The sequence below is a fragment of the Haemaphysalis longicornis genome, unplaced genomic scaffold, assembly GCF_048455015.1.
Source record: "Haemaphysalis longicornis isolate Haplotype H1 unplaced genomic scaffold, Haemaphysalis longicornis Haplotype H1 scaffold_7, whole genome shotgun sequence".
Lineage (NCBI taxonomy): Eukaryota > Metazoa > Arthropoda > Arachnida > Ixodida > Ixodidae > Haemaphysalis > Haemaphysalis longicornis.
Window position 1 is genome coordinate 137892291 of NW_027526422.1, and position 20917 is coordinate 137913207.

The 20917-nt window shown below is 47.3% G+C and overlaps 1 protein-coding gene across 1 annotated transcript in view; it reads right to left on the reverse strand.

Annotated features, from left to right (window-relative positions):
- The window catches only part of LOC144147057 (uncharacterized), a 173977-nt gene that overhangs the window by 98709 nt on the left and 54351 nt on the right, over window positions 1-20917 (reverse strand). Inside the window, exons 4-5 of the mRNA XM_077679086.1 lie at window positions 13089-13193; window positions 11432-11564 (exon numbers count right to left, since the gene is read on the reverse strand). Coding sequence (XP_077535212.1) covers window positions 11432-11564; window positions 13089-13193 — 238 coding nt within the window. The remainder of the gene's footprint in view (window positions 1-11431; window positions 11565-13088; window positions 13194-20917) is intronic.

Sequence of the window (20917 nt, forward strand, 5' to 3'; positions counted from 1 at the left end):
CCCCCGGGGCGTGAAGCGAACGTCTACAGCCTGTCATGAGCGGTTAACTGGCGGGAAACACTCTTATGCTACCTTGGCATCAAGGCTGCCAGAACCGAGGCCCTCGCTAAGCTTTCGCACGATAATAGGGTTTGGAAATGAGGGGCTCGTTAGGAAATACAGAAAGAAATGCCGGCAGTCTACAACGCCAAAGAAGGCATAGGGGAGTGGTTAGATTTTTTTTTTACCGTTATTGACGTTACATTATTTTGTATTAATTACGTGAGACAGAAAGAAAGAAAAACACGCGCCCAGAGTGGGGACCGAACCCACGCCTTTCGATTAGATCTCGAATGCCTTACCAATTCGGCTATCTGGGCGACTGTGTTCTGCTTCACTTTCTGGGGTATTTATATTTACTACAACTGTATCTGACGCTTGAGGGTGGTAGCCAGCGCCACTCAGACTACACAGGGAGAAGGGGACCTTCTTTTTCAACCCCCGGGGCGTGACGCGAACGTCTACAGCCTGTCATGAGCGGTTAACTGGCGGGAAACCCTCTTATGCTACCTTGGCATCAAGGCTGCCAGAACCGAGGCCCTCGCTAAGCTTTCGCACGATAATAGGGTTTGGAAATGAGGGGCTCGTTAGGAAATACCGAAAGAAATGCCGGCAGTCTACAACGCCAAAGAAGGCATAGGGGAGTGGTTAGATTTTTTTTTACCGTTATTGACGTTACATTATTTTTTATTAATTACGTGGGAAAGAAAGAAAGAAAAACACGCGCCCAGAGTGGGGACCGAACCCACGCCTTTCGATTAGATCTCGAATGCCTTACCAATTCGGCTATCTGGGCGACTGTGTTCTGCTTCACTTTCTGGGGTATTTATATTTTTCTACAACTGTATCTGACGCTTGAGGGTGGTAGCCAGCGCCACTCAGACTACACAGGGAAAAGGGGACCTTCTTTTTCAAGCCCCGGGGCGTGACGCGAACGTCTACAGCCTGTCATGAGCGGTTAACTGGCGGGAAACCCTCTTATGCTACCTTGGCATCAAGGCTGCCAGAACCGAGGCCCTCGCTAAGCTTTCGCACGATAATAGGGTTTGGAAATGAGGGGCTCGTTAGGAAATACAGAAAGAAATGCCGGCAGTCTACAACGCCAAAGAAGGCATAGGGGAGTGGTTAGAATTTTTTTTAACGTTATTGACGTTACATTATTTTTTATTAATTACGTGAGAAAGAAAGAAAGAAAAACACGCGCCCAGAGTGGGGACCGAACCCACGCCTTTCGATTAGATCTCGAATGCCTTACCAATTCGGCTATCTGGGCGACTTTGTTCTGCTTCACTTTCTGGGGTATTTATATTTACTACAACTGTATCTGACGCTTGAGGCTGGTAGCCAGCGCCACTCAGACTATACAGGGAGAAGGGGACCTTCTTTTTCAATCCCCGGGGCGTGACGCGAACGTCTACAGCCTGTAATGAGCGGTTAACTGGCGGGAAACCCTCTTATGCTACCTTGGCATCAAGGCTGCCAGAACCGAGGCCCTCGCTAAGCTTTCGCACGATAATAGGGTTTGGAAATGAGGGGCTCGTTAGGAAATACAGAAAGAAATGCCGGCAGTCTACAACGCCATAGAAGGCATAGGGGAGTGGTTAGATTTTTTTTTACCGTTATTGACGTTACAGTATTTTTTATTAATTACGTGAGAAAGAGAGAAAGAAAAACACGCGCCCAGAGTGGGGACCAAACCCACGCCTTTCGATTAGATCTCGAATGCCTTACCAATTCGGCTATCTGGGCGACTGTGTTCTGCTTCACTTTCTGGGGTATTTATATTTACTACTACTGTATCTGACGCTTGAGGGTGGTAGCCAGCGCCACTCAGACTACACAGGGAGAAGGGGACCTTCTTTTTCAACCCCCGGGGCGTGACGCGAACGTCTACAGCCTGTCATGAGCGGTTAACTGGCGGGAAACACTCTTATGCTACCTTGGCATCAAGGCTGCCAGAACCGAGGCCCTCGCTAAGCTTTCGCACGATAATAGGGTTTGGAAATGAGGGGCTCGTTAGGAAATACAGAAAGAAATGCCGGCAGTCTACAACGCCAAAGAAGGCATAGGGGAGTGGTTAGATTTTTTTTTACCGTTATTGACGTTACATTATTTTGTATTAATTACGTGAGAAAGAAAGAAAGAAAAACACGCGCCCAGAGTGGGGACCGAACCCACGCCTTTCGATTAGATCTCGAATGCCTTACCAATTCGGCTATCTGGGCGACTGTGTTCTGCTTCACTTTCTGGGGTATTTATATATACTACAACTGTATCTGACGCTTGAGGGTGGTAGCCAGCCCCACTCAGACTACACAGGGAGAAGGGGACCTTCTTTTTCAACCCCCGGGGCGTGACGCGAACGTCTACAGCCTGTCATGAGCGGTTAACTGGCGGGAAACCCTCTTATGCTACCTTGGCATCAAGGCTGCCAGAACCGAGGCCCTCGCTAAGCTTTCGCACGATAATAGGGTTTGGAAATGAGGGGCTCGTTAGGAAATACAGAAAGAAATGCCGGCAGTCTACAACGCCAAAGAAGGCATAGGGGAGTGGTTAGATTTTTTTTTTACCGTTATTGACGTTACATTATTTTTTATTAATTACGTGAGAAAGAAAGAAAGAAAAACACGCGCCCAGAGTGGGGACCCAACCCACGCCTTTCGATTAGATCTCGAATGCCTTACCAATTCGGCTATCTGGGCGACTGTGTTCTGCTTCACTTTCTGGGGTATTTATATTTACTACAACTGTATCTGACGCTTGAGGGTGGTAGCCAGCGCCACTCAGACTACACAGGGAGAAGGGGACCTTCTTTTTCAACCCCCGGGGCGTGACGCGAACGTCTACAGCCTGTCATGAATGAGCGGTAAACTGGCGGGAAACCCTCTTATGCTACATTGGCATCAAGGCTGCCAGAACCGAGGCCCTCGCTAAGCTTTCGCACGATAATAGGGTTTGGGAATGAGGGGCTCGTTAGGAAATACAGAAAGAAATGCCGGCAGTCTACAACGCCAAAGAAGGTGATGATGATGATGATGATGATTTCTATTGGTTTCCCCTTTGTATCGGGGTGATGACATGTCATCTTACCAAAAAAGACTAATATACCTATGTTTTACACTTTTGGTTCAATACTAGCGCTGCTTGGGGCAGGCACAAAAAGCTTATTAGGCACAAAATACTTTTTTTTTCTGTTACAAGTGGTAACTGTCCTAGGCAATATTGCCCTCTCTGCTTTTCGTCCACCAGCATTCTAATCTTCTTTTCGTCCCCTCGACAGCCTTGAAGTTCACTTCCTCTGTGATACCTTTAAATCCTAGGGCTTCTGACAGCCCAATATTCCCTTCATGTAGATTTGGATGGATACCCTCACATTCTAGCACGATGTGCCGCATAGTTTCTGTTTCTTTTCCGCAGACCACGCATACCCCATCATTTTGTGAATACTTCCCCACAAAACTCTTAGTTCGCAGGCAACCTGCTCTAGCCTCAAAAAGCAAAGCACTGCCCTGGGAATTATCGTAGAAATTTTCCTTTCTGATGTTCATCTTCTCAGCCCTGTACATCTCTAACGACGTTTTGGCTTCCATTTTTTCCCTCCATTTATTCGTTTCAATCTGCCTTGTCTCTTTTTTGGTTACCTTGGCTGTTTTGGATTCCCCACTGTTCTTTCCGTATTTCATCGTTAGCCTAAAAGGCATAGGGGAGTGGTTAGATTTTTTTTTACCGTCATTGACGTTACATTATTTTTTATTAATTACGTGAGAAAGAAAGAAAGAAAAACACGCGCCCAGAGTGGGGACCGAACCCACGCCTTTCGATTAGATCGCGAATGCCTTACCAATTCGGCTATCTGGGCGACTGTGTTCTGCTTCACTTTCTGGGGTATTTATATTTACTACAACTGTATCTGACGCTTGAGGGTGGTAGCCAGCGCCACTCAGACTACACAGGGAGAAGGGGACCTTCTTTTTCAACCCCCGGGGCGTGACGCGAACGTCTACAGCCTGTCATGAGCGGTTAACTGGCGGGAAACCCTCTTATGCTACCTTGGCATCAAGGCTGCCAGAACCGAGGCCCTCGCTAAGCTTTCGCACGATAATAGGTTTTGGAAATGAGGGGCTCGTTAGGAAATAGGAAAGCGTCAGATACAGTTGTAGTAAATATAAATACCCCAGAAAGTGAAGCAGAACACAGTCGCCCAGATAGCCGAATTGGTAAGGCATTCGAGATCTAATCGAAAGGCGTGGGTTCGGTCCCCACTCTGGGCGCGTGTTTTTCTTTCTTTCTTTCTCACGTAATTAATAAAAAATAATGTAACGTCAATAACGGTAAAAAAAATCTAACCACTCCCCTATGCCGTCTTTGGCGTTGTAGACTGCCGGCATTTCTTTCTGTATTTCCTAACGAGCCCCTCATTTCCAAACCCTATTATCGTGCGAAAGCTTAGCGAGGGCCTCGGTTCTGGCAGCCTTGATGCCAAGGTAGCATAAGAGGGTTTCCCGCCAGTTAACCGCTCATGACAGGCTGTAGACGTTCGCGTCACGCCCCGGGGGTTGAAAAAGAAGGTCCCCTTCTCCCTGTGTAGTCTGAGTGGCGCTGGCTACCACCCTCAAGCGTCAGATACAGTTGTAGTAAATATAAATACCCCAGAAAGTGAAGCAGAACACAGTCGCCCAGATAGCCGAATTGGTAAGGCATTCGAGATCTAATCGAAAGGCGTGGGTTCGGTCCCCACTCTGGGCGCGTGTTTTTCTTTCTTTCTTTCTCACGTAATTAATAAAAAATAATGTCACGTCAATAACGGTAAAAAAAAATCTAACCACTCCCCTATGCCTTCTTTGGCGTTGTAGACTGCCGGCATTTCTTTCTGTATATATATTTATATATATATATATATATAAATATATATATATATATATATATATATATATATATATATGTGTGTGTGTGTGTGTGTGTGTGTGTGTGTGTGTGTGTGTGTGTGTGTTGAACCGAAAAAAATACCGGTTCTGTTACGGTTCCCGTTCAGGCGAAATAATTTCGTTCCGGTTCGACAGTTTAAAACGACAGTCAAATCAAGATGCAACCATAAATTTTAAATTCTGCTGTTCCCCAAGGAACAGCAGAATTTTCTCACCCAGATTTTATGTTGAGCTAGCGAACCTTCATAAAGCCACCTCGAAGAGGTGGGATGGTGGTATATATTTTCTGCCCTTTCCTCTTTTCTTGAAATCGCAATCGCCGCTATAGAATCGCCCATCACGCTAACCTTGAAGCCTTAATTTGAGGCCTGCGTTCTGGCGCGTTCAAATACCTGCCCTTTATACCCATGGGACACATTTTTTGTATTTGTAACAAAACAGAAAAATCCTACCCCAGACCTACAAATACTACCAATGAATTAGATAATTTGGTGACCCTCAATAATTTGTTAGCTGTCACCCTATAGAATGTGTTAGCCACACTTTAGTTAAAAGTAAGCTTTAGTTAACGCTCAGTCCCTGCATTATTGCTCTGACCACAGCAATCCCTTCCGCGATAGCTATACCGGATGTGCGAATTACAATCAGTATGTCATCGTACCGCCTGACCGCCGGCCATCGTTCCTAGTGCTGAATTGCGGAATCTTATAACTGATTATGCTGTTACCAAAATGAAAGGGAAATTTCACGCGCGGAGCATGAGATGGGACTTTTTTGGGTAGACGATGTTTAATTCGTCCGCAGCAGTACTCCCTCCGGAACGAGTAGCGGTAGAAGTAATGTAGCGAGTTGGGAAGTCAGTACAAGTGCACCTTCAAAAAAATCAGTTCTGAAAGAGACAAAACTGCAGAACAAGCAGAAAAAATGATCGTAGGACGAGTGGGAGAGTGTGAAGTGGCGGCGTGCCTTGCTGCACGTGTAATCTGCTTTATTGCAGTTTCTGCTTCCAAGACAAGGTCGAGGGCTGCAGTTTCTTGCCAAGGGAATAAATGCCCACCTTAATAGTTTTCCCTGACTAATCCGTTTCTATTTGTATCTGTAAAAAACGGAACTTGTCCACTGTACTGTCCTCAAAAACTCACGACGGAACTCACTTCCTTCGCATTCATGACACGTTTGGTTGTGAAAGAGAGGGCAAAAGAAGCTATAGGCGATATCCACGTTTTTGTGCTTTTTTAACTTATTCGGTTTTACTTACTTTTTGCGTAATATTTTAAAATAAGGTGATTTACCTTCTCTTTAGTGTTGTTTTCCGTGTAAACACATTTATATAAAGAACACTGGCGCATTTGATGCCCCGTGCTATATCTCTGCTCTGAGTAGCAGCTTGTGTTGCAGACCGGCAGACTTATTTTAACCAGCTGGTGATATTAAACGTTGATGAAAATCTCGATACACGGACGTTGTCGATTTCCATCTACTTCAGAAAAACGGTCGTGGGGAAGGGAGATCGAGGCCACTTGTGGTCAGCAGCAAACGGCTTAGCCACTGAGCAGCTCCTGCAGTCACACTTGTGAAGTATTAACAATTTGCAGGTGTCAGACCTTTTAAACAAATTATGAAATGCCAAACGTTTGCACACATCGAGTGTGGACTTTTGCTGTTGCGCAGTCTGGCACTCCTGCAGCCTGATTGCTCCAATGAAGTCACAGCTAGGGAAGGGCAAAGTCGTTCTATATCCCCTGCAAGCTTCCGAGAATAACATTTTGTTTGCTCAGCTTGCACTACGCTCGCGCTTCCAGCAGAAACAGACCATTGCTACACTGTTGCTCATTTATTTCCCCTGTTGTTACATAGAGCGTGATAGTGTTCAATTGTCTGGAGGGCAAAGTGCGCGAGCCGGTACGAAGTTTATGGTACGTGCAAGAAAAAAAGCCTGAATTGCCTTGACTGTGCAATATCAACAACGGAGGGTCGGTCTGTTTCGGTATGAACGGTAACCCTTATTTCTTTTTTCGGTTCGGTTCGTTTCCGCGATCCATCCATCCATCATTGAATCTATCTATCTATCGATTTATCTATGAATACACACACGCATATATATATATATATATATATATATATAACACAAAAATAAGGGTTGGCAGTCGAGAAAACCTCGGAAAGCAAAGGGGAGGATGTGGTAGATCATTGAAACAGATTAAGAATTTGGAAAGAAAGAAAGAAAGTGAAGAAAAAATGCCCGCCAGGTGGGATCCGAACCCACGACCTCCAGAATACCGGGTCGTGGGTTCGGATCCCACCTGGCGGGCATTTTTTCTTCACTTTCTTTCTTTCTTTCCAAATTCTTAATCTGTTTCAATGATCTACCACATCCTCCCCTTTGCTTTCCGAGGTTTTCTCGACTGCCAACCCTTATTTCAGTGTTATTTTCAACGAGCCCCTCATTTCCTATTCTGATTCGCTATATATATATATATATATATATATATATATATATATATATATATATATATATATATATATATATATATATATATATATATATATATATATATATATATCTATATATATATATATATATATATATATATAAATACATATATATATATATATATATATATATATAAATACATATATATATATATATATATATATATATATATATATAATTGTTGCGCTCAATTTAGCCAGAGTTTCAAAACACAGATTCACTCCAAGACAATTTGACCACTTGCATGTTGCTCACTATTGTATGAACTGTGTGACGCTGAAGGTCAGAGAAAATTGGAAAACGTCCGAGTAAACAGTTTCTGACTTTCTATGCATTAAGTATTAGTGTTTTAAGTTTAATAATGATGCCAGTGAAATACCAAAAGACACCCCGTAAGATTCCCGCTCGGGCGTCGTGATTGCAGTGCTCCGAAATATTCGTCGCATGAAGTCATTGGCGCTCTGCAGCTTAAAAGGCAACAGTGCCGCAACGCAAGCATTGGCTACGTGTGCTTATCACTTGGAACGAACTGTCGCGACGGAAGCACGTGGATGCCCTAAATATCTGCGTGTGCGTGTGTGTTAGTGGGTGTGTTTTGGTCGTGCGTCTGTGCGTCTGTGCGCGTGTGAGTGTGCATAATGCCTAATAAGCAGCTAATATGTATAGAGAGAGGGAGCGCAGGAGGTATTGAAGCTATCGCCAGAAATGAAGAACACCAAGGAAACACTAAGCTCCATAGTCGTCCGTGTGTTAATATAACAAAGCCCATTGGCGAAGGACATAAATAAAGAGCTCGTAGAGAAATGGTGCTGAAGATGAGATTCAAACAACAACCGTCTGAGGTCACCAAGATTGTTATAAATAGTGCCGGTATGGGGGAGCTATTTATGTTCAACAGCTCCAACGTGGTAACCAGTGCCGCTAGGACAACGTAAAGTGCAAAGAACCTTTCTATTTGTTAGGATTCTTACTCGAACCTGTACAACATATAACAGTCTTGTATCCAAATACCTAGTAATATACAAGCCATTCTCTTTGCTCTTGCAACTAATTAAAATAATGATGTAGGGCTTCGCCGCAACAGTATTATAAGTAACGCCAGTAGTCTCAATCGCACAAGAAGGTATGCGCGAAACTTTCTATGCTTTTCTCAAGGGGTATGCGGAACAATCAATGAGGTTTTGTGGAGTCGCAAAGGGTTATGAATATCACCATGTTGATTTATTTCTCTACGTGTATTTTTTCGCCTGAAGCCAACAGGCTCACCATTCAATAAATGAGCAGGGTAATCATTAGGTCATGTCATGCAAAACAGTTTTCAACCCTAACTGAGTCAGCATATTCACCCCATAAGCTGCAGCCTAAGCTATACTGGGCTGCAGGGTAGGCGTTTCGCCCGTCGTGCTATTCCTTTCGGAACTGTGGATCAATTCTCCAGTGGTGATGCGGAGCTCTTGAGGACAACTAGATTATCCGCACAATGTCAGTGTTATTTCTGATATTTGTTGATGATACGGCCGAGAATCAAGTGGTAACGGTGCAGACAACGGACGACGGGGCATGTTTCTTGTGCGAGATGCGGACGCATGCACAGGCTTGGTGGGCATTGTCATAACGGTTTTATATGTGGCCAAGGGAAGAAATCGCCCGCTAAACGTTTATGTGAATACCATAAATGCCGCCAACGCCGGCAACCATGTGTGTCGCCTTAGCAAGGAGGACACGCGGGCTCCGGCATTGAGGTGCACAATTAGGCCGTCCCACCGAGCTCAAAAGATTTACCTCGACGTTAAAGGGAACCAAAAAAGCTTTGTGAAAGTGGTAAGCAAATGCATTCAGGTGGTAGAACACATAGCGAGGGATGTTTCAGCCAAGTGTGAGCCCCATGCGTTGTACGGATAATTTGTGCACAATTTTTGAAGATAGCCTTTCTCAGCCGATGAGCGCGACGCCGCAGCGAGCCGATCGCTGCTGACGCAACGGCGATCGGGGCTGACGCAACGGCGAGGCGCCCCATGATTCGCTTAATCGCCGGCGAGGTGGGCCGCCGGAACGTCACTGCCATTGGCTTCAGGCTGCTCTTCCTGCTTCCTGCACGTTCCGATAGAAAAGCTTCGCGTCCTCTTTATCTGAATAAAGATGAGTTATCCGCGCCACGTCGTTGGCTGCAAAGCGGGCGACTGGAGTGGTGTTAAACTGAGGCACTCTCTGCCGAAAGATCCGGCTTGCGAGCTGTTTGGCTGGAGCGAATCGGTCTCTCCGAATCGGTGGCGACGTTCAGAGGCGGGGTGTCGCTATACGGGTAGAAGCCCATATCCGCTCTCATTGCGAGGAGACGCTGTTTGAGGTCCGCAGCCACCAGGTGAACGATACGGACGATTGCAGACTGTGCTCGTTACGCAGGCTGTTCCGCAGCGATTAAAGGCGGTTCCGCAGCGATTGACGTGTACCTAGTAAAAGGAATGTAGCTAGCGCAGAACGGAAGTCGACCGTCGAGATGTCACATGGCTATTCCCAGTGTTTCCAGATGCTTTGAAAGAAGCAGAGAGGGAGGAGGAATCGATCGGCAAGGGGAGAGAGGTGCGTTTAATTGCTTCTGGTGCCGCTAATACTGAGTATAGATCAATTATTCCAACGGCATTGCATCGCTATACTGGTGCTACGCGACAATACAGGCCTTTTGCAACTTTTACAGAAGTCTTTTCATGGTCCCTTTAAGGACTGTTTTTGCGCAGCGTCCTACAGACTACCTGTCGCAAGACACGAGTGAAGTCGTCAGCGCAGGTCAGCTGATTGCCAGCTTCCGTGTTTTATTGACGCTCACTGACTGCCTATTTGTCAGCGATCGCCTTCCCTTTTGGCAGGTCGCCGATAGATGTCGCTGGTCTCCCGGCTAACAACGCGCGCACTGCTACGCTGTCGTCCCATGTCTGCCACCGTGCGCGTGAGCATTCACAATTTCTTCTGAAGCATTACTTGGGTTTTGTGCTCAATGACTCTGCCGTAGGCAAGGTGCGGGAGGACATGTGTTGATATCCGTGATCGCAGGCAACTGCGCTGAAGCGTAAGCTTTCGTGCGTCGTGCCGCTTCCTGTCAAAACCGCGGCTTCATTCTCCAGTGGAGATGCTGAGTTCTCTATGGCAACTAGAGCATCACCACAAAATGTAACTGCTGTTATTCACATCTGCTGACTTTTACAAGAATCGGGCGATAATGGCACAGAGGACAGACGACGGGACCTTTTTTTTAGGCGAGATGCGGACGCATGCGCATACAGGGCGCACAGTGTTATGATCTTTTTCAGTGTCTTGAAGAAAATAAATCAGCCGCTTAACTTTCATATCTACACCACCTACTACATACAACACCGCCATCACCGAGACCAAGCAATCTTCGCTTTAAAAAGAGGACATGAAGGTACATGGAAAGATGGAGGGACAGTAGACGGATGAGGGGATTGGTAAGAAAGATATTGTAGTTGATGTTGAGGGGATCAATATAGGCAGAAAAAGGAGCTAAGCGAGGTTCGTAACCTGGAAGGTGTTGCGGAGACGCACTTCTTTTTAGACGTCACCACAGCGCTGACAATATTGTACTGACAGCTCAAGCAATTTTACGTTAATCAATTTTTATTCGTGGCATTTTGCCAACAAACCGCAGGTTGGCGCTCTCCATCTCAGCAATAATTCTGGTAGCCACCGGAGCCACTAACTCGCGAAGCTAGGTTTACATATACTCTGTTCTTCTAGAATGCGTGATGTTGCTTCAGTCTATTACTTCTCTGTATCTATTACGTTTTAAAGGCATAAATTGTTCTGATTGACTACAAAAGATGGGCACGTGGAAGCTACGCACCTCAGAACGAAGGCACCACAAACCATAAAACATTTGAAGGTAATTCAATGCGTTGTACCCTATGCACAAATTTGTAAATCATACCCTCCACAAAAAAACACTAAGGGACGACTCAACTGGATTTGCCGTACAGAAGACTTGCAACGGAGTCCAGGTGAATGGTACTGAAGGTGTCTTTGTCTTTTTCTCCAATAACCAATATTTTGAGAGGGTCGCTGCTCTCGGACACGAGGAAAAAACGTCCCAAGTCCTGAAAAATATCACATCAGCCCGAATGGTATATTTAGGTGATATTTTGCCCTTGCACCGCTACTAGGAAAGTTTGTCAAGTGAAATTCAGTCAGCTATTATTTTTAACGTTGTCTAATAACAGTGTTTCTAACACAGAAATGGCCGTAACGGTAAAAAAAACTTGGCCCCTTTTAAAGAAAAAATTGATAATCACGCTGAAGACCAGTGACGACCTGAGACTACCACTTTTTGAATCACCAATTACGACAACGGAAGCAGTTCCTGTTCATACTACTCTGTGCGCACAGTTTCTGTGCGCACGGTGCACAGCTTGCAAATTTATTGGAGTAAGCCGAAAAGTGTATGTTAGCAACCCAGCTTGCAGTATACAGATATGTGCGACCTTACAGTGTGGCAGTTCATTAAGACATGGCTCATCATTGCCGCTGGGGACTCCCACCTGTGCACATTCTTTCGCAGATTTCTGAAAAAATAAAATCTGGCATAAAAACGCCTTTTGGTTTCGGATTTGGGAGTAACTTATACAAATTTTATGGCATACAGAGGACCAGAATGTCGCAAATTGTCCAATTGTGAAGTAAAACCAAAACTATTCCAAATAAGGTTGTATTATATAAAGCATCAAAGTAGGCCTGTTCATGTAATTTTAAGAGTTTCTGTAGACATCCTATAAAAACGAAGGTGTGCTTGTTGAGTGTTTTTAATATAAAGAATAATTTAGGGATGAAACATTTATAACACCTCATGCAGTGATTTAAATTCCAGTTTTCTGAAACATATGCAACGTAAGTTACCACGATTTGTATGAAAGGGCTAATTTTAAAACGACAGATATAAAACGGAAGCAAACGCATTATACGGCGATCACAGGGGCACTTCCTGACATAATTATTGCATTCGCTGTAGGCTTCGGCTGGAGGCTCACCGTAAAAAACCCCGAGTAGAAATTTAACGGTCAATACTAATAAAAGCGTGATTTCGGCAAGGTTTACCCTGCATCCACCGGAAGATGCACTGAATATAGTATTATGTCGACTGTGTTGTGCAAAACGTTTCTATTATTTGCGTCCTCATTTCGGTTCTCAAGATAACTTCCGTCTGTGTCTGATCCCTAAGATGTATTTTTTGGATAAAAGCTTGAAGATAAAACGTTGACTGTGCAGTGATCTGCGGTGTGTCAAAAATATGATAGGCAACTTCAGGTGTACTCTCGTCTTTGGAGGGAAAGTGCAAGGTCCTAATAAGTACCTTATTAACAGGGAGATATCTGTGGCACTAACCTCATTTTAATCACTGCGGCCCCTGGGGTGAGTCTCTAGTCACTACCATAAACATCCGTGATTACGTTTTTGCAAACATTCTGCCATTGCACTCTCGTGCGGCTAAGGCTTATTAGCCGCTTATTTTTTCCGCTGCTCACATAGCAAACAAAAGTGGTGTGGTGTACTAACATAAAAGTAAGCTGTGCCAAAATGTTTTGCTGAAGTAATGTATATTATGCAAAACCACTTTGATGGCTCACGTGTGACCGTTGTTTGGAAATGTCATCGTTGGTAACTGTAATATCTCCGTCGTCCCGGATATCCTCTACGAGCTTCACCAGGTCTCCACGCCAGAGATTCCGTACCTGCAGTTATAAAAACAATGAATAAAAGTGAATTGTGACACCTAAACGTAGTCTGTTCTATGCCTTGCTTTATTGGAACCTGTACGTTAACCTACTTTATAGTATGCTGTTAAAAACACCAAAATTGTGCAGCTGATATTGCAACACAGTTAACACTGCAAAAATACTAATAAAAACCCCAAGCCAACTCAAACGTCGTACAGACCAACTACATAGTACTCAGTTACAAATATTCTCAGTTACACATATTCGTATCTTCTCGCGTAACTAACTCCGTCTGAGACCTCTACAAAAATACTTATTTTATACAAGCCAAATGCTATGCGTCAGGAGTAAGTCATTTGAACGGTCTCTTAGGTGTGGCGGTTGTCGACCTTCGTCAATTCATCCACCACATTTCCGGACTTCATCAGTGCTTTTAAGCTGACCATTTCCCACTGCTAATCAGCGCGGATCTTTGCGAGCACCAGCTGAACGCTCTTTGCGAAAGTATACAAATTAAATTGAACTCCCTCACTCAATAACTCCCTCACACGCGCTCTAAAAACATCAGTCTTCATTCTTTGTGATCACTTGCTAGATCATGAGGCATACAATTTGGTATCACGCTATATTCAACTTCAAAATTCAACGATCCTGGCGTCCCTCAAGAACCCGCAATGGTTCTTCAAATACCCATACCAGATGAAGCTTTGAAATGCTAGTCTCATCCAGTTACAAGCTGGCGCACCATACCCTACTAGCGAGGACAGGAGGGGGAGCCATCAGTCCAGGATCCCATATGCTTTGCTAGTCCCTACAGCCCGCTCCACCATACGAAGCTGGTCGACCAGGCAGGAGCTGGACTGGGCGCGCCTCCAGAGCTCGGGAGTATTGTAAGGATTTGGTTTGGGGAGAGTGTTGGACGGGCATTCACCAACCTTGTGGAAAAGAGTGCAGCCTGCTCCACAGAAGGGGCAGCTAGGGGACGTAATTTGTTCGGAGTAGTGGCAGACTTTTTTTGGTTGGGGAAAGGTGTTGGTTTGCAAGGCACGGGCGAGGTGTGCCTGCTCGATAGATAGGTGTCGGCGGGGTGGGCAAAGGGTGCGTCGAGCCAGACGTAGATGTTGGGGCATGTCTCTGTATGCCAGCAGGGGAGTAAATCTCTCCGAGGCGGCGTCTTCACTCCTCGTGCGGAGTGCCATTTTTTGTGCAAGATCATGGGCCGTGTTGTTCCCTCTCAATCCCAGATGGGCCGGAGTCCATACGTTCTGGATCTGTCGCTGCGGGGGTGGCGGAGTAATATTGCGAGGGCCGCAGCGTGCACCGTTCTGACCTGGAAGTACCGGCAGGCCTGTTGGCTGTCCGTAATGACAGTAGTAGCCTTGGGAGAGGAGACGGCAAGCGCTACCGCCGCCTCTTCAGCTTCAGCTGGTGAGCGTGTTCTGATAGAGGCAGTGATAGTTGGTCCTCCTTCGGCGAACGCTGGGTAGGAGGGGTGTACCGCCGCGTTTGTGAAGACTGCATCAGCATCTTGACTGTACTGCCGTGAGATGGCCTCCGCGCGGGCCTTGCGTCGTCTCGTGGGGTGTTCCGGGTGCATGTTACGCGGTAACGGTCGGACTTCAATGTTTTCTTGAGTATGTCGGGGTAGGGGCTCTGGAAGTGGGCCGTTGTAGCATGGTGTATTTAATCCAAATTCTTACAGGACCCCCCGGCCAGCCTTGGTGAGAGAGAGCAACTGGTACTGCTGTAGCAGATGTCCTTCAGCTAATTCCGACGACGTACTATGGATGCCGAGTCGAAGGAGGAGCGAGGTGGATGTGTTCGGGGGAAGGCACAGTGCGCGCTTGTATGATCTTCAGATTACGGTATTCACGCATTCTTCTTCGTGCTTTTTGAGCAGAGCGTATGGGACTGCGTAAGTGATGCGGGAAATAATGAAGGCCTGCACGAGACGTAGCGCCGCATGCTCCCCACAGGCGCACCTCTTCGGGATGATCCTGGGCAGCATATGAGACACCTGTTCCGTAGTGTGGTTTAGGTGAGTTACGAGAGTTGACTTTCGTTTGTCGTGCTGTAAGATCTTTCCAAGGATCTTGATTTCAGGTGTGGGGCGAATAGTGTGGCTCTCTAACGGTACTTCGACCGGTGGGGGTGGGTCCCGTTGGATCCCCTTGCTGGACCACGAGGAGTTCCGACTTTTGCGGGGTGCAAGAGAGTCCGCAGTATTTGTCGTGATCAGAGACCACATTGGCCGTTTCTTGAAGGCGAGCTTCCATGTTCCCTTTATGAGCCTGTCCCTGTACAGACGGTCACATCGTCGGCATAGATGCCATGCTTAATTTTTGGAAAAGCCGCAACGCGTTGAGGGCAGTTTGATTAGGGCGATATTAAAGATCATCGGCGAGAGTACTGCTCCTTGTGGAGTGCCTCTGCTCGCCAGTATTATGGGGTGGGACTTTGCTTCACCGGCGTGGATCAGCGCTTGCCTGTTTGTGAGGACGTTTCGCACGTATCGTACGTTCCCCGCAATGCAGCTCTCGCAGGTGGGCCAAAATGACTGAGACACATTGTCAAATGCACCCTTGAAGTCCAATGCAAGCATCGCTATGGGGGAGTGCCGGTTGGCCGGGGTCATGACCATGACCTGTTCTTTGATCTGGAGGAGGACGTCCTGGGTGGCGAGGGGAAGTCTGAAGTCACACATAGAGGCCGGCATGCGATCCTGATCGTCTATGTTACTATGGAGGCGAACGCGGACGATATGCTTCATGTGTTTTCCTTCACAGGATGTTAACGAGATAGGTCGGAGGTTGTCAATGAAGGTGCGCTTGTTCGGTTTGAGAATGAGGTGAACGTTGGCAAGCTTCCATACGGCAGGAATGTTGCCCTTTCGCAACACTACTTTGAAGCACGCGGTCAGGGACACGAGGGAGGCGTCATCGAGGTTGGCTAGTAGCCTGTTGGAAACTCCATCGGGACCTGGTGCCGTTGTTTTTCCGTAAGCGAGCCAGTGCCACTCGTACCTACGAGATGAGGATGTCTTGAGCCAGTATGGGGTGTGGCTTGCAATCGTAGTCTATGTAACACTGTTAAAGACCAGGTGGTAAGAGTTTTTCCTCAAGGTTCGTCAGAAGTGTATCTGTTGAGTGCTTGTCCAGGAGGGCCCGTAGTTGGTTCAGTGACGTTGTCTTCGAGGTAGAGGGGCGCAGGAGATAACGAAGAATTTTCCTAGTTTTTGACGTGCTCACATGATTACACATGACGTCACATGATTATCCATAGCGCCAACTCTCACGGCAAAGTTCACGTGCGTATTGTGCCGCCTTTCAGTGAGCTGCGCAATGGGCTTGCGCAATACGCTTACGCAGTTTCCTATTTTGTCGTTGCTTTTTACAAAGCTTTTGCAGGCTGCGTCTGGCTTCCCATATGTATAGAAGGTGTGTGTCTACGCAGGGATTGTCGGTATTTGTATGTAACTTAGTAGTACAAGCGGCGTGTTCCTGAATAAGTTGGGTTATCCACGTGGAATATTGGTCTTCCTCAATCGGATCTGGGCTGTCCTCTGTATGCCGTGAAGATCTCATTTTCCTAAAACAAACCCAGTCTGTTAAGGAGGCACGTCTCACTGTGCGGACCAGCTACGGGCCTGAAATGACATTTTCATTAATAAAATGATCCCTGCCCTGTGCCTGTTGCTGGTTTCGCCATACGCACGTCACCTAATTGTTGCTCAGGGAAAGGGCTGGCGTTGTATCACGGTAGGTGCTTGTGCCCGTACGAGTGGATATGTTGAGCTCGCTAGGTATCACCCACGCTTTTTCTTCTGTATCCTTGTGAAGGTAATTGCCCATTGCTTTAGCGTAACCGTTACCCCAAAGCGGGTGCGCCGCGTTGAAGTCTCCACTGACGATAAGCTGATGCCTGCCTGCTTTTTTCCAGCCACTTCTAACGTGTCATTTAGCGCTTGTGGGGAACATTAGGGTCTGCAGTATACATTGAGATCGAAGATGGGTAAGGAATTCATTGAGCCCTTGGCTGGCAGTAGTTTTTAGGAGTATGCCTGGGGCTCCTGCGGGGGTTAGGGGTTGCTGTATAGCGCTAACTGGCCTGGGTACCAGCGTGTGTAACACTCGCGTGACATCCGCATAAAAGGTGATATATTCGGGTAGCGAAGCGTATGAGTTGGTTTCTTGCAAGCCGATAACGTGCGGTGGTGCTTCTTGAGATGTACTATACTGTATAAGTTGTGCGCATTCTCTCGGAAACCGCGGCAGTTCGACTGCCAAACTACTGTTTCGCCTCGGTTCCGTCTATCCTTATTAGGACGACCCATCTTCTTTCATGGCATCTTTGGGTGGAGGAGGACGGCAGTTAGTGACGCGATGCACTGTCTGGGAGATGCTTGAATTTTTGCGAGTCGTTCCTCGAACTTGGCACGCATATCTTTGAAGGCTTGTATGGTCTGAGTTGCTCCGTAATCGTTTGTTGCGAGGAGGTCAGCTGCTGCAGGAAAGAACGTATACCCATCACCTCGTCTCGAGTGATAAATGGCGTGGGGTTTGCTGGCATTACCTGGACCGATGGGGGGGGTTAAGGAAGAGGGGAAGTTGCACCACCGCCTGGTGGAAAGGAAGTGCGGGGGCGCTCGTTACCGAGGGAACGTTGTTGCGGGGAAGGTGAATGGGGGTTGGCTGTTGCTTTTGTTAACGAGGCCCGCAGTTCTGCGGGCTCCTGTATTAACGCCGCGTTTCAGCTTGCAGTTGTGTTATGATTGCGCCAAATTCATCTTCAGCTCTGGAGGACGCTATCCCTGCCCAGCTCACCGTGGGAGAGTCTTCTTGGAGTCGTTCTTTGTGCCCGGTGCCCGTGTTGACTGAGCAGCTTGTCGAGCGTTGGTCCCTGGGTGGCTCACGCTGCGTCATACCTCGATTGCGTGCCTGGCTGGGTGGGCGTTCCCTGGTGGTTGAACGCCCCTTGTTGCTAAACGCCCATGTTGTGGCAAGTGACGCTTGTCTCGGCAATGTCATGAGCTCGAAGGCGGAGGTCCCAGGTTGCGCCGCGACCCAGGAAAGGGGGAGTGCGACTGGCAGTACTCGTTCGATGTGGACTTGTTTGCAGTTTTCTTGGCCTTGTACACGGTGGGCAAGTACCGTTTGGGGCAGTCTTTAGATGCGGTTATGTGTGGGCCTTTACAAAGCCCACACCGCGGTGGGCAGATGTGCTGAGGCTCGTTGAGGGTGACACCGAATGCCTTGCACTTGGGCATGGCGGGAGGCGAGGGGCAAACATCCGCTCGGTGGCCCGTTTGATGACAGAGGGTGCAAAAGGGGACCGTGCGGCGATAAGGGTAGCATTGGAGGAGGGCTTGATTGATATAGACGTAGAACGGCACTCCCTTGCCTCGAAATGTAATGATGAAGGCTTTGTCGTCTCCGAGTCGACGAGCTGTGAGCACGTCGCAGCCGGGAGCAGTAATGAGCGACTTGACGTACTCTTCGGGATGTCCTTTTGCGATGTTGTGTATGACGCCACGGCAAGAGTTGTCCGGAGTGATCGGGTAGACTGATACTTCGTGTCTGCTGCTGAAGACCACAATCTTCTGGAGGCTCTCGAGCGCTCGCGCATCTGCTAGATAAGGTGTACTGACCACTATGACGTTCTACTCCGTGCGAACGCGGAGCTGGAAAGGTGCTGGTGAAATGGGGAACCCGATCACCCGAACGATTGACGCAGTGAGAGGAATCGGGTCTGCACGGGAAAGTTGTAGGCCGTTTCTTGAGCAGATGCCTATTTTAAAGTCGTCCGTGGGTAGAGGTGGTTGCCTGGGCTGACGCGTTGACGGGCGATTGCGGAGCGCTGGTGTCAGCGGCGATTCGGCAGCAGGCTTGAACGGGAGAGGATACATCGTCGAAGCGAGCGGTGTTACACTTTAATCCATCGGCTGGAGATTTCTTTCTCGGTTTCCGTGGTAGCCGGAGATGTGGTGTCTTTGTCATTCGCTTCCATAATTTCCTCAGGTGGGTTTGCAGGGAGTGACAAACTTGCAGCTGGGTGGTCGGTGTGGGGGGGTGGGGCGTGCTAACGCTATTGCTTGCCGGGAAAGGAGCCGGCGGCGTAGTTGCCTCGCCGGCGAGGCGTTACACTTAGCGCGCCTGTCCTCTTGAGATGCTTGTCAAATTGCGAATGCTGGACTCACGTAGATGTGGATGGTATCCTCGTGTTCCTGGTTACGTTAGGAAGAACGCTCGGTGGTCAGCTGCAGTCGCCAGGGGTGATTGTCTATTAAAATTGAACGATTTCAATGAAGCTGACGTGACGCTCATCCGAACACCCTGAGCGGGAACGTGCTAGTTCTGCCAGCCCTCAACACGAGCAAGAAAAAAAATCCGACCCAGTTCCTGGGGACAGCTTTGTCGGCTTAACGAGGTGGAAGCAGAGTCGAGCTTCCACGGCTATCTGAGCGTCGACGCAGACGCCGACACAACGGAGATTTTGAACGATGAAGAAATCGTACTATTAGTTTCCGGCGCACAAGAGGTGTTACAAGATGCTGACGACACAGAAACTGCTGAAGCTAGTGTGCCCGCTCCAGGCCAGATGATCGATGCTATTGACTGGCTCAGGGGCTTTGCTAGGGCTCCTCACTGAGGAACCCAAGTCGGGTTGCACGCACTTGCATGATACAAAAAATCTGTCCGCCGCATGCGAATGAAGTGCACGCCGGCGAAGATCACCGGCTGTTTTGCCAGGAAATAAATTCGTTTCCACGAGAACCCCTCGAGCTTTATTGTTACAGCTTTCACCGCGGACTTTCCGCGCTTTGTCAAAATATCGTCAGGCGAGCTCCGCAGCCACCGCAATCACGACGTCAAACTAGCTTATGGGGTGCGCCTCCCTTTAGACATCAAATTTATGCAATCAACTGCTTTTAAAAAGACAGCCAAGATTTTATGAAGTTCTGGATTTAACTAAATATTATGCGGCTCCCGGTGACTCCGTTAGATCGAGTTTGAACTGATTTCTTTGTGAAGGCAGCTGATGGCACGCGCAGAAATTGTTCCCCCCGACGTTCAATTGCAATCACCTTTGGTTCACAAGTGGCAATTTGCAAACGCGTGCCAATCACACGGCAACCACAACACTGTGGTTCAATAATTGGGCGTCGCACAGGATGTCGGCATTCCCTCGCTTTTCGTATTTATATTACGGTGCCCTTCCACAAGCGGTCATCAGAGATGTGTCAGTGTGTCCGTTAACGTTATTCTCGAAAGTAAGGCTCGGGTGGCCAAACAAACGGTAGTCGGTACAATGAACTTGTGTTTCATAATTTTTTTCTCGATGCCCGAAATATGGTTTATCCTCAATAGGGCATGAAAGTTTGTGACAGTATGAAAACGCGACAAGAACCACATTTTTCTTGATCTTCGTTCTGAATTTGCGGTTGCTCATCCAAAAGATGATGCTCCTTAATCGTGAAAATCTCTTCCGGGACAGACGAAATCAAATGCTTGTGGTAAGTAGAGTACAAAATATGGGTTACATTTACTACGCACTTGATGTCTTGGACAGCGTTACTATACTATTTATTGAGAAGATTTAAAAAAACTGTATCGCGTTGCCCTTTTGACGAGTTAAGAATGCACAGAAGAAAATAAGAGGACATTCAAGCCCTCTCTCTTACGTGAGCACAATACATCGGAAACCAAAAAAGTGCTTAAAATGTCAGGGCCTGATATAAC